This window comes from Fistularia commersonii, chromosome 21, assembly GCF_037954325.1.
Source record: "Fistularia commersonii isolate RoL2024-O1a breed Wild chromosome 21, RoL_Fcom_v1.0, whole genome shotgun sequence".
Taxonomy (NCBI): Eukaryota; Metazoa; Chordata; class Actinopteri; order Syngnathiformes; family Fistulariidae; genus Fistularia; species Fistularia commersonii.
In genome coordinates, this window is record NC_141304.1 from 10,392,841 (window position 1) to 10,406,672 (window position 13,832).

General features: G+C 41.2%; 1 protein-coding gene across 1 annotated transcript; it reads right to left on the minus strand.

Moving 5' to 3' along the window:
* Positions 1 to 8,427: 8,427 nt before the first annotated feature.
* Positions 8,428 to 13,037, minus strand: ube2v1 (ubiquitin-conjugating enzyme E2 variant 1). Its single transcript, XM_086168429.1, has 4 exons — positions 12,994 to 13,037; positions 10,739 to 10,887; positions 10,012 to 10,137; positions 8,428 to 9,384 (listed from the first exon to the last, which is right to left on the minus strand). The coding sequence occupies exons 1-4, from the start codon at positions 13,013 to 13,015 to the stop codon at positions 9,244 to 9,246; spliced, it is 438 nt and encodes a 145-aa protein (XP_086024555.1). The 5' UTR covers positions 13,016 to 13,037; the 3' UTR covers positions 8,428 to 9,243.
* Between the last annotated feature and the right edge of the window lie 795 nt (positions 13,038 to 13,832).

The window sequence follows — 13,832 nt, forward strand, 5'->3', positions numbered from 1 at the left end:
GCCTGGTTTGCGTCTTGCACGATGAATGCAAATCTGAAAGCACTCTATAAGTTAACACCATATAATTAAATATAATTCTCACATATTTGGATATGTGTATGTACAATGCAACAAATATGTCAATATAGTCTAATATATTTGCATAGCTTTATTAAATGGATTCTAATTTTGGGTACGAAACTGTAATTTAGAACCAATAACTTTTTGACAATAATACATTAATTTTCACAGAAATTCAACTATTATTTGCTTGCATTTCCTTATTTTGATTCTTCCAGACAATTTTCGGAGCCATAGTTAAACATGGAAGAGTTTGATTTTGTCACATTTGCTCTATATTAACACACACATGCACACATCTGATGACCCTGCAGACCCTCCATAAAACCGTACAACCCTCATCTGGAGAGAGGAAGTCCCTCCCATTGCTGGGCTGACCTCTGGATGGATGGAAGGTTACGGGGTCATAATCTCACAGATGGCTCTGCGACATACAGTTTTGCTCAGTAATCAAATTTATAATCTGGGATTTTCCTCCGAAAAGCTCCATCAGTCACACGTTGACACCCAGTGTCTCACTAAGTGTTCATCTACAAGGGGATGATAGCACAATTTATAATTTGTTGTCGTCGATTGTAATATTGTTGTTGTACATTTCATTTCTATATTATATTCTATTATGTTATGTTATGTTGTGTTGTGTTGTGTTGTGTTGTGTTGTGTTGTGTTGTGTTGTGTTGTGTTGTGTTGTGTTGTGTTGTGTTATGTTATGTTATGTTATGTTATATTATATTATATTATATTATATTATATTATATTATATTATATTATATTAATTTTTTTCCCCCCATTTTAGATCAATTTCGGTCTGGTTCAAGACATTTTTTTCTTGAAAGTCATCAAGTACGTTTTCGGAGAAATTTCCAAACAAAGTATTTATGAACATGGTTTTGTTCATACGTACTAAGTTAATGGATATGGCAGAGGTTCAAACATTAGGGTACATCTCCAAGATAGATACAATACAAAAAGTTGGAAAATTGTGGGGTAAAAATAAATTAGTAATGAGTTTATTAACAATATACTCATAAATTGGGGGGTTCGTCACAAACCAATTAAAAATACGTTTCCTCCTTGCTCAATGTTGCTCTTCCAGATGGGATACACTGGGTTTCCCTTGTGACTCATAAATGGCGTCAACTTCTAGAACACTTTCACACCTTGAGATTTCGAAGCACTTTATATTGGATTCACCCATTCATAATTTGAGTTCTACCAACTGAGCCCCAGCCGCCCAGCTGGAGGTCAGAGGGACAACAGAAAAGTGTCTTTTTTAACAGCTCCTTTAAAAAAATATCCGGACACCAATTATTTTCATTTGTTGCTGATGTATGTGCATTCACTCATTGATCAAATCCACTGCAGAGTGAGTTAAAGAAAAAAATTCAGCACTCGCGTTGACACACACCAGGGCTTCCTCAGAGGCAAAACCTTCTCCAGGTCCAGAAACATGGACTGGATGATGCCAACAAAACCCCTCAGGCTCTCAGTAACAGCGAGGATGAGGAGCTGATCTAATATTCAGCCAGAGCCTCCTTTCCTTTCCAGTTTGGAAGAAAGCTTCGCCTTTGAGTCCAAGGATCTTCACCCTGACCTCGAAGGAGCAGCACTGAAGAGGCCTGAAAAGACCCACAGATGCCTCTCATCCAAATTGGTGCCATTGAGGAGATCCAAGTGTCGTAAGCAGTTAAGGAGGAGATCCCCCTCCCACACCTCCTCAGCCTGCTTGTGGATGATCCGGGGTGGGGGGGGGCGTTTGGGAGCCTGACCAGTGATGTCATCACGGCAGAATTCTGACTCCCACCGGGCTGGCGCCGGAGGAGTTAATCACATCCCGTCGTTTGGAAAAATAAACGCAGGTCCTTTCACTGAGGCGTCTTTTCAACAACAAATCCTCTGCTCTGCCGCCTGACAATGAGGCAGCTGCTGTCACTGAATGACTCTGATTGTCTCTTTTCTTTTCATCCACTCAATCAAGAAGGAAAAGGAGAATTTTTCCCTCTTCAAAAGCCATGTTATTTTTAGTGTTTTTCGACAGGCAGGAGCTCAGGACTTAGTTTGTGCGGCACACCTCCAAGCCAACTGTGTTTTCTTGTCTTTGCTCAGTCCCCAGCGACGTTTGATTTCCACGCATTTGCTATCTGGGACATCGACGTAAAATAATTCGACAGCAGTCGCGAGCGATCCCGTAATCCGTTTGAAACGAACACACCCTGCACATTCTGCCAAATGATTATTTATAGCCATTTATTTATATTTATTTAACTATAATGACTGTAGCTTATTTATAGTAATTTCTTATCTTATTTGTAAACTCATCTTGTTCATTTTTTGGTTGATTTTTGGTTCACTTCATGATTTCATGCTGGAGTAATTCCTCCCTTATCGTGACGCTGTTTTTTATAATTATTTTCACTTATTGATTGGGCTGGAGCCTATCCCATGTGTCTTTGGGCGAGAGATGGGGTGACCTGGAGCAGAAGCCTGTCAATCACAGGGCAGCATATGGAGACAAACATCCATTCACTTTTTTATTCACACATCTAGGCAGTATAGGGCCTCGTGCATGTATTTGAACTATGGGATGACATAGGAGAACCCAGAGGAAATTTTGAGGATTTGATCAATGAGTCCGATGCGTGAAGAGAGTAAAAGTGGTGGCGTTGGATGCAATGGGGTCTCTGCCCGTCAGTTGCGCACATCAACTCTGGAGTCTCAAACACCTTGGTTGGTCTGCAGAGTGCATTAACACGATTGGCCACGTGCATGCCATGTGACCCGGAGCGGGGGTGCCGGGTGAGAGGTCAGCATAGGAGGTGATAAGGAAAACCGAGGTGAGTGACAGGGGAAGTGCGGGGGGATGAGGGCGGAGGGGCTCGGAGGGGGAGATGTTGTACAACTGCATTTTAATCTAGTCAGACCTCAATCCTGATAAAAGGCCTCTGTCCATCGCTCTCCTCTCCATCCTGGGTGTCATCAATCATGAACGTCACTGGCCCCAGGGTCTCCGGGGAGGGGTAGGGCGAATGCAAAAGAAAAAAAAGGAGGGAGTAAAAACACACAGCAGTAACCGGGAAATGCACCGGATGTTGACTGCAGGGGGATCAAACAGCAACATCCCACTTTCTGCAAGCAGATGAGTTAATAAGGTTAAAAGCTTACCTCATAAAATGACCTCTCAGGCCATCTTGACACTGCAGAGACTTCAACCCCTTGGTGGAAAAGATTAAAATTCACTTTTTTGCATCTAAATTCTGTGGATTCTCTAAAAACACGCAAATGCAAATGGAGCGTGAATGAGAGAGCGAATTGTCGTTTGTCTCTCTCTGAAGCCCTGTGATGGACAGGGGACTCGTGCAGGGTGAACTGGCCTCTTGTCCAGGATAGACTCCAGCTCCGGAGGACCAGCGCTATAGATAATGTATGAATGCATGAATAGGTGGCCAGAAGTGGTATCTTGAACCGAGACACTTCAACTGAATTGATCATGAACCTTTATGAGATTTCATCTCAAATGTGACTTCAGGGAGCACAATGACTGTAAAGAGTGCTTTGTTTAGTATAAAATCTGTTAAACTAAAACACTCCACATTAGATGAATGTATGCTACATTTCACACGTTACATATAGACGATCGCTACTAGGTACCGCCGTGTCAGGAGCCTGACCATTTCCTCATCTTCAGATCAGATTTCCATTGAACTATGAGAAATTTGACACTTCGATCAATGATTCACATCCATCACCCTGAGCAACGAAGCGATAGGAAGTTTGGCTGCAGCAAATGCAAACCTTGGAATGTGCTGTTCGAGCAAATCCAAATAGCATGCCTGAAATTATGCGTTTTAAAAAAGTTATATACAAATAGATAAATATCGATCCGGGTTGTGTGAGAGAAAATAAAGAGACCAAGGAGGCCAAACAGAAACATCTTTCAGTTTTATGACTAGTCGATTTTATTAATAGATTAACCAATTTACCGAGTCATGGTGGTGCAGTGGTTAGTGGTTCCTTTGTGCCCTAAAAAAAGAGCCTCTGCTTGGATTACGACAAGGAGCCTTTCTGTGTGGAGTCTCCATGTTCTCTCCATGGGTTTCTCCAGTTTACTGGGTGATTGGTTGTACGTCTCTACATGATGTGTGAATGAGTGAATTCATTCATTCACGTCATGTAGAGAGACAACTGTTCAATATCATTCATGTTATACAGAGATATCCACCCACTAATTCTATCATTCACAGACCATATAGAGACATTCATGATCCAGTCATGGTGAATTCTTGTCGAAATCTTCTTGTCGTGGCAACTGGACTTGAATTTCTTCACTTGAAGACGAGAGGCTTCTTCAGTTATCTTGGATAAGGGATGAAACATCTTCAAATGAAGAAATTCAAGTCCAGTTGCCACAACAAGATTTCGACAAGAATTCAGCATGACCCAGATGACTGACCTCCAAATAAAGAGTGTATGTTTGTATGTCTCCACATGACATGTGAATGACTTTATGTATCAATATGACACGTTAACCCTTGTGTGGTGTTCGGGTCTGTGGGACCCGTTTTCACTTTTTATTAAAAGAAAATGATAAAATTATTCAATTTTTCAAACTGAGACTCACTGACTTTGGCTCATTTTCTGTGATGAACATATATTAGAATACATATTTATTAATAAGTTATAAATGTGACCTAACACAGGTAAAGGGCAAACATTAACCATACATATTGTTTATACTGCTTGTAATTGGGATGAGGTAAACATCTGTTCAGTATTTTAACATAAAAGTATTTGATTGTGAGGCACCAAAAACCACAAAATGCAACGGGTCTATCAGACCCACAAACCCTGACTGAGTCACAACAATATGAACATTACGAATGTGAACGATTAATAAATGAGTAAATAGTTATATGTCTCCATATGTGACCCTGTGATCAACTGGCAACCATTCCAGGGGATACTTTTCCTCTTACCCAGTGACAGCTGGGATAGGCTCTAACACCTATATGTATAAATAATAAATGAATGAATGATTAAAATTAAAATTAATTCAGATATTCACATAAAGGGACGAAGTCGAGCCGAGTCTTGAATGATGGTTACGCTCTGTCCCCATGTCCTTCGCCCCTGGCTCTGACAGGGGGCCCACGTGAATTCACCTATTGCCAGTTTCTCTCAACCAATCAGGTCTCATGCATTTGCCCGGCACGCAATCAGCTGATGGCGTCGGGGCAGAAGATATTGTCTCTACAAGTATCATTGAGAGCACTTACACTAAATGGTTCACAGTCGCTCGGTTCAACAGCACCGTCAAGAGGGGTATTACTTGGCCCCGGCCCCTAATGGGGGCCGTCTACCGGTAAAGGGCAGCAGATCCTGTGGGCGAATTTCTTCTCATTATGGGAGCTCGCTTAAGGGCTGCACCTAAATCATTGCGTCTTCTTGAGAAGTTTCAGTGTGGGGCGACCTGGAGGACGAGGTGCCCTGGTGAGAGAGGGAGGGCTGTCCTACTCGCATTGCCTTTGTGTGACGGCCATCTGCTTGGCTTGTGTGTGAGAGAGAGAGTGTGTGTGTGTGTGTGTGTGTGTGTGTGTGTGGGTGGGGGGGCATTGCTGTAGTTGGGGAGAGATTCCGTCACCTTAAAAAAAAAAGACGCACTATAGTGGCAGGTGGGGTCCTATTACCAATTATTCTGGTGAAGACTAAAAAGAAAAGTCATATCTAATCAAAATATTTAAATCAAAAAGACTGTGATGTTCATCCACAAAATACTAGTTTTTATATATATATATTTATGCCCACTTTGATTGATTAAGCGGTGGGCCGGAAACAATCCCGGCTTAAACCAGGGTTCAACATGGGCCAAGACACGGTCAAGGCATGAGGCCACTGGGAGGAACTTGGGGTTCAGCATCTTCCCCAAAGATGCATTGAAGAGCCAGGAATCGAACCGCCAACCGCAGGGATGCACTCTACCAACTAAGCCACAGCCGCCCAAATAATCACATCTAAGTTGTTATTTTTCCATACCCAAACAGTCAGACTTTCTTGCCACGGCCAAGGGGAGTTCATTGAGCCCATTGACCCAATCCAAACTGCACCTCAGGGGAAAAGCTCGGGCTCCCGTCACCCTCACGCTGCCGTTTCTATTGTGACGCTAATTTAGCCTAGGGGAAGATTTAAATGCTTCGGAGGTACGCAGACAGGTTTTCCTTCGGTTTTTTCTCAGTTCAAAGATGTGGAAACTAATGTGACGGGAAAGCAGACGGGAACAGTATGACAGCGGAACCAGTCTGGCTGGTTCGGTGTCGGAACCTCAGAGATGAGATTGGGGTGATTCTTACAGAACTCAAAGCTGTACGGCATTTTCTTTAGACTATATTCTCCTTTTAGCAAGCCATTTCAAAAGGAAAGCATCCTCTATTGTTCTTTAGCAGACATGAATTAACTATTAATATGCACTATTTTTTTTAATAACCTGGGGCAGACTAGACATTTGCTTAATTTATGCTGAGAAAAGACTTTTGGTTCTCCGCACAAAGCAATGCAGAGCTGTAGTTTTACCACAAACACTGGTTTTCTATGGTGACATTAAAAGCTGTAACATGGAGAAAATGGTTGTCAATTTGTGATGAAACAAAACCCCTGTAGCCCCATTAAAAATGAATTCATGTTAATTAATCACTGATTTCAAGTGAAAGTTGAAATCAAAGCTCATTGTCTTAAACTTCCCTATCCTGATGAAAATGATTGTGTAATTGAGGAGTTGTTTTTTTTTAATGGGAATTGAGAATAAAGAAATATATGACTGTACGAATTTAAGGTTTGGAAACAAGTTCATAATACGGTGCCTTTCTGAGTGTTAAACAACAATAATAATAATAATAATAATAATAATAAAAACAATAATAATAATAATAACAGCCTCTTCGGTTATGCTGTATAAATATTGAAATTGTAGAAAAACAGTCACCATGAGGGAACTATATAAGTTAATATTTAATTCTTTACGAAACACAAAACCTTTCAGTTAGTTTGTATATTAGATCAAACGTTATACCCTCTGGGTATTCCATCAGGAAAAGAGAATCTAAATAATGAGTAATCAAATAAAATGCGTCATGAGAAGCACAGAGTACGTCAGATGGCGGGTACATCACACAGATTGTTTACATCCAATCTTGCTGTTGTGTCTTTGACGCTCTGATCGAGTTGTATTGATGGAGAGCCAGACCATTACACTGGATAGGATTAATCTGATGGAGTGTGGGGCCACACACACAGACACACACACAGTTATCGATCTATTTAACATCAGACCACAAATAAAATTTTTAGTTTCCAACAATCACAGGTGGTTTTCTGAACTTAAATTGATACAATTTCAGACTGCAATTATCATTTCTACACACCACCATTTATTATGATCATTTTTGTCCAAATCTGATCATATTGTTATTCTTGAACAAACAATTTCCTCAGGATACTTTCAATTGAGGCCTATATCATTTCATGTGATGGTAAAATGTCACCAGGACTGCTATTATTTAATGCCATCACATTTTAAAAGAATTGCAGGCAATTGTCCTGGAATTCATACTTTTCAAAATTAGACGTCTGTAACCCCCCCCAGATGGGCGGCCATCTGTAAATAAACCCAAGGCACCCGGGTCACGCATTCTTTTGTGCGGACTCCCCATGGCAGAGGAGGTGTCAACAGCTGCCAGATTGAGAAGCTGTGTCCGGTTGCCCTGCTGTCACACCTGGAAGAAGGACAAGGGCTCTTCATCCTTGCACTCCACATTTTGTGTCCTGCCAAATGTGATGTGTGGACGTCTCCGTTGTCAGGTCACATGACTGTGAGAGCAAAACTCAAGACGAGATGTCAGTCAGCCAACAGGAGAGCTGAACACTCAGCATGTAACAAATTAATTCAAGGTGCAAATCACTAATATAAACTTTAAGTCATAGTCTCTCTGATGTCATACAGATTTTATACTCAGAAACAATTTGATACTCAAAAAAATAAAGTTGTGAAAGTATGACAAAAAAATAAAATTAAGATTAAAGGTAGGAAAGTGAGATTATTTTCTCAACAACGTGACTATGAAATTAGTCATTTTTTATTTCTGAAATTCTAATTTTACACAACTAATATCTTTTGACTTATTTTAAAGTGATTCATGATACGTTAGTCAGATTTCAGAATTACGTGGCAGTAATATTTGAGTAAATTCAGCATTTTTCAGGTGCTTAACAGAAATCTTCCATAAAGAGTAATTTCACCCGGCAAAGTGTTTTTCACCAGGATTTCAGCTGAGGTAAATGCAATTATAGTTCTCTACTGAGAGTCAGGACACTGATAACTGCAAAAGTAATAACTTTAATTCAAATAAAACCATGCAACAGGTTACCGTCACCCGATTCAACTCAAGCCCCGTTAAAAAATAAACATCCACAGCCATCCGTTGCTCTCAGTGGGCTGAACGAGACGAGACGCACAAACTCAAGGAACCAAAAGAAGCCCAAAAAAAAAAAAAAAAAGAAAAATTGGATCACAAGACACAAAACAAGAGGCCCCACCCCTCCTGGCCCCCCACTAGTAAATAATCAATCATCATCACAAAGCGCTATGAACCGTATGGCACAACATGAGTGATGAGCCACAGAGCCCTGCTGGTCTGTCCGCCGCTTCCCACGTACCGGACATGCACCAATCAAATTCACATCGCTGGGATCGCAGACATGCAAACATGGCCTGAAACCAGGAAGAGCACTGCTGCCAACTATTTGTTGTGTGACAGGAATTGGTATAAAAAGGGAAAAAAAGTGGAATGATCGGAACACTTAACATCCGTATTTTAGCTTTCCAAGGCTCCAGATCCCTCCAGTAACTTAACCAGCTAGGAAGAGTTTAGTACAAACGTAAACAGGTCGTGGGTGCACTTGGACAGCTCATTAGTTTACAATCATGACGAAGAACACAAAGTCAGTGCGATGGTTTCGTAACGATCCAAATGAGATCATCCAATCCATTCAATGCCACTCATGCTGGCCCGCGGGAGGCTCAGATGTGAGACGTCCTGGATGATAAAATTGCGATATGGAGGAAGTGGCATTCAGAATGCGGTGTGTGTGAATGTGTGAATGTGTTCGTTCGTATGACAGCAGGGGGTGGCGGCCTCAGTTGTACACCTGGCCCTCCGGCGGCTGAGAGAGCTTGTTGTTCTCCTTTGTCATCATGTGTTGTCTGAGCTCCTGCAGCACTGTGCGAATGCTGTAGTTCTTCCATCTGGACAGAGCAGCCACCGCCTTCAACTCCACCTGAAGGCACAGGACCAATGTCTTTTTAAAATTTTATTGTGAGGCTGCCTTCTGAGGCTGTTAGGGATGAATCTGCTGACTGAATAGCAGCCTTGGTGTTAGCAACAGGCTCATTTGATAAATCAAATATTACTGTAATCATCGTGTGGAGTTGTCATTGATATTGACAACAGTGGAACACATTTTCTGAGAGTGAGATTTTGTGAACACTCAGGTTCACATTTTCTGAATCTGAGTGTGAGGATGACTAATTACAATTGAGAGGTGACTCCTGGTCTTTCTATGTCGGTTAATACAATAACGGAACACAACCTCAAACTTGAGGTTTTCTTTTTCTGGACTTAATAAAGCGCCAGTTGTGATGCTTAGTTTAAGTGAAATAAAAAGAGACAGAAAACCAGAGCCATACCACACAATTCACACAAACCAGATGTGGTAGCTTAAGCTATGTACATTAAAAGGTAATGGGGACTTAAAATAAGTATAAATAAATAAAGCAGCAGTCATAACTAGACTATAGCCTATAACTAGACTTCTTCCTTCATAATTTTTGGGAGCAAAATGGAAATAAGTTTATTCTTCTCAGAAAAAGAATCCTTGTGAAATGGTTAGATGTTTAATACTTACAACACCATTCGAGCTATGAACGCCACTTAGGTTGATCTTGTTGACAAAACGCACCACAGGGGGGTACTCGGGGTATTTGGGCCCGCATTCTATTTTCAGACTGTATATCCGGCCTTCGTACACGGTCTGCAAAGAAAAAAACACTTGCTTACCTTCTTACATATAAAAATTGCAGCTGGTGAAACGACAATATTCGGACACCAATTTCTAAGGATATCAAAAACAAAGTAACAAGAAAAAAATCTACAGTTTCTCTACAAGAAGTACCAGCATAAACATTTGGATTTTCCCTAAATAAGCATGGAATACTTACATTCCCTTGCTAGTTCTTTCGAAATTGTTTTCTTGTCACAATTTACTCTTGTTTTTCATCAATTTTCTTGATTACATTTTCCCAGAATACTTTTTTCCCCATAAATATATTCTGTTGTTGTTTCTCACTGATAACACAGTAATATCTTGAATTAAGTGAGCTGTTCTGTGGCCGCCAGGAGGGACAGGGAGCATCTTGCATCGACACAAACTGCACCCACAGGTTGTGAGCTTGTTGCATGTTGGTATATCTTGTGTTCTATAAGCTCCCATGCTACTGTTAGCTTAGCAACTAATGACAGTATAGCTTGATCTGTCTTATTAATGGACTTAAATTATCTTTTCTACATCTATGCTGGATTGGATTCCCGCTGTTGTGTAGTGACGACAGTGTCAGCCCTCCTCGCAGGCCCACCTTAGAGGGGCCAATGATGGTGCCATTCCAGAGTGTCAGTGTCATGTCATCATCATTAGCTAGGCCCCAGCTGACGGTCCCGTCTCCACATCCCTTCTGACCATCCTCCAGCTCCTCCAGAAGCCGAAAGTTGCGAGGGACTACAATGCCTGCAGATATGTGCAAAACACACAATTGACAGACAATGCCGTATAATCAACAGTTGGAAAACATTTTTTTTCATGCTAAAATGGATAATTTTGACAACTACTATTTGTTGATATAACAAGGCCTACAATAATTTCATCTGTATCTGATTACTTAGAGGATACTGATTTTCAAGAACAAGTAAGGTGTGCAGAATTGTGCTAATTATAGAGGAACACAATGAAGTTATGGGAAAGTGTAGTGGATGCTAGACTGAGGGCAGAGGTGAGCATTTGTGAGCAGCAATATGGTTTCATGCCAGGAAAATACACACACAGTATCTGCTATGAGAATGTTGATGTAAAGTAGAGAATGAAGAATCGTGCCTTTGTCGATCTAGAAAAATGGCAGGGTTTCGAGACACAAACTGGTACGGTATGAGGAAGTCTGGGGTTTCAGAGAAGTATGTTATAAATGTTTCAGAATATCTGTAAGAGCCGTAAGACAGTGGTGAGTTGTGCTGTAGTTTCGTCAAGGAGTTCAAGGTTGAGTTGGGACAGCATCTTGTATGCTATGGTAATGGATATGCTAAAAGATTAGGTTAAACCGGAATCACCATTGACAATGGATGTTTACAGATGACATTATGATCTTTATTGAGAGCAGGGAGCAGGTGGAATAAAATCTTAAGAGAGGTAGAGGTATGCCCTGGTAAGGACTGAAGGTTAGTCAAAGCAAGACAGTATAAGTGTGAGCAAACGAGACCCCAGTAGAACGATGGGGCTACAGGAAGTAGAGATGAGAAAGTGTAGGGTTTTAAGTACCTATGGTCAACTGTTCAGAGCACCAGAAAGTGGGGAGAAGAAGTGAAGTAATGTGTGCAAGCATGTAAGAACAAGTACAGAAAAGTATCAGGTAAATTAACATTAAGGAAACACACAATTTTTTCAGTTTACCTGTTCTACCACACAGGAATTCCTGTAGCAATTTGGGTAATTTCAGAAGATTTGCACATTTTTAAAATCACAAGCAAATGTTCAGAGTAAATTTAACAATTGAAGTAATATGAATATATTAAATATAATAATCATCATAATTATCATCATCATTATTATTATCATACTGAACTGTAGAAAAATGACAAACCACAATAAACAAGTGTGTATCATTGATAATTAACTATTCTAGCATTTAAACTACAAGTCAACAAATTAGAAAAATATTTATAATTGACAAGGCTTTTAAATCTTTTGAATATAAATTCATGTCATTATAGATCTGGTTTTTTTTTTGCTTTTTTTCGTTTTCTTTCAAGCTCTCGGAGTTGATAGTGAATCCGGGCTGCGTGAGAGAAGGCTGCTTGCCGAGTTCGAGAAGCCCAAAGACGCGCCGTCAGGGCGGGTCAAGGCCACTGGATCAATCCGCTAGTAGAGGGCATTGCTGGCCGACAAAGCAGGTCATCGGGGGCGAATTTACTTAAAAAAGCGAAACCGGTATTTTGGTCAGTCTGGCTTTACCACTGTGGCATAAGGTAATATTACCTTAGACGCAGCTACCGTCGTGAAGAATAATGTATATATATGTTTTTTTTAAATCCACGATAAGATTATTTACGTGAATCCGAAGAACTAACTCCCTTCGCTCAATGCTAGCATTCCCGATGCTCTAGGGCGTCGTAATTGTGTGTTCTTCTATGGTGTTGAACCGGACCTTCCAGTCGGCTAACATCAGTGTTTTGTTTTTTTCTTTCTTTTTTTCAACCCAGGAAGCGGCTAACATTGGGCGTCGTCACCCAGGGAGCAGCGCGACCCCGGACAAGGGTTTAACGTCGCCGTGAATGCACTCACACCGGAGCCTATGCTTGGGAGCAGCGAGCCTCTTGGCGGCCCCGCGGGGTCGCTATCAGATGGGATGGGCTGCCCCCCAACACCGCGGGGCAGCCTCAGCAGCACGGCGCAAAACGAGGAGCCTTGATGGACAAAGCGTGCTATCAACTCCGACTCGCTAGACTTCCGGTGAACCTGAAACGTTAACTAAAACTCAAAAGTACCGTTTCGTATCAACCGACGCGTCGCTTTTTTTTACTCCTTCAACTATTTTTTTTGGAAAAAAGATGCTTTCTGCCTCACCTGTTCCGGCAACGGCCGCCATCTTTGTCAATGCTGAGCGGGAGCGCGCACGCACGACGTCTACCATGACGTCAAAGCGCCGTGCGTCACTTGTCTTCGTTTCTCTGTAGTTTTCACATCTGGAAGCGACAACTTCTCCCTTCAGCTTCTCCCTTCGGGGGTCACCACAGCGAATCGACCTTCACCATCAAAACCTATTCTCTGTATCCTCACAGCAACTGCCTTCATATCCTCTCTCACTGCATCCATAAATCTGGCAGCGAAAGCAAGTCTCACAATTTTTACGGACATTGCGGTTTTAAAAATTGTTTCATGATCCCTTGAGATATATATTACCTTTTTTATCTTTATTTTTTATTCTTATTTTGCGTTTTGTTAAATTAACCCAATAGACAGATATAGATGTTAAATGAAAAAAAAAGATTCTTGTCTTTTGTTCTGGGTTTTGTGAGCTCACTTAAAACTAACTAAAATTCTGAAAGAAGCATAATAAGCTGGGGAGTAAATTCCTAAAATGGACAAGTATCGGTCCATGGACAGATGTTCTTTCACTTGGAGTTATGGCCACATGTCCAGAAGCGATAATCTGATGAATGAAGCTCCTTCAAGGGGCCTGCAAACCTCCGTTGTCCATTAAAAGATGTCTCCAAAGTGCCTATGTGAAACCAAGTAGACGTGTCTGTTCGCTATGACTTTAATGTAAGCAAGATAAAATGTCCCTTTCAGCTACAAACTAGAAACAAAATTGTGATGCAAATGAATTTAGTTGAGCGTCTCTAGTTAGTGCTGCTTCCCCTAAGCCATCGCACTGTAACACTCCCACGGACCCACACCTGCAA

What these genes read in the sequence shown, in the direction of transcription:
- ube2v1 (XM_086168429.1), bottom strand. Translation starts at nt 13,015, where the DNA reads ATGGCGGCCGTTGCCGGAACAG. An exon ending in GGCGGCCGTTGCCGGAACAG is followed by an intron (nt 10,888 to 12,993) that starts GTGAGGCAGAAA and finishes ACATATCTGCAG; the next exon opens with GCATTGTAGTCCCTCGCAAC. An exon ending in TTCATAGCTCGAATGGTGTT is followed by an intron (nt 9,385 to 10,011) that starts GTAAGTATTAAA and finishes CTGTGCCTTCAG; the next exon opens with GTGGAGTTGAAGGCGGTGGC.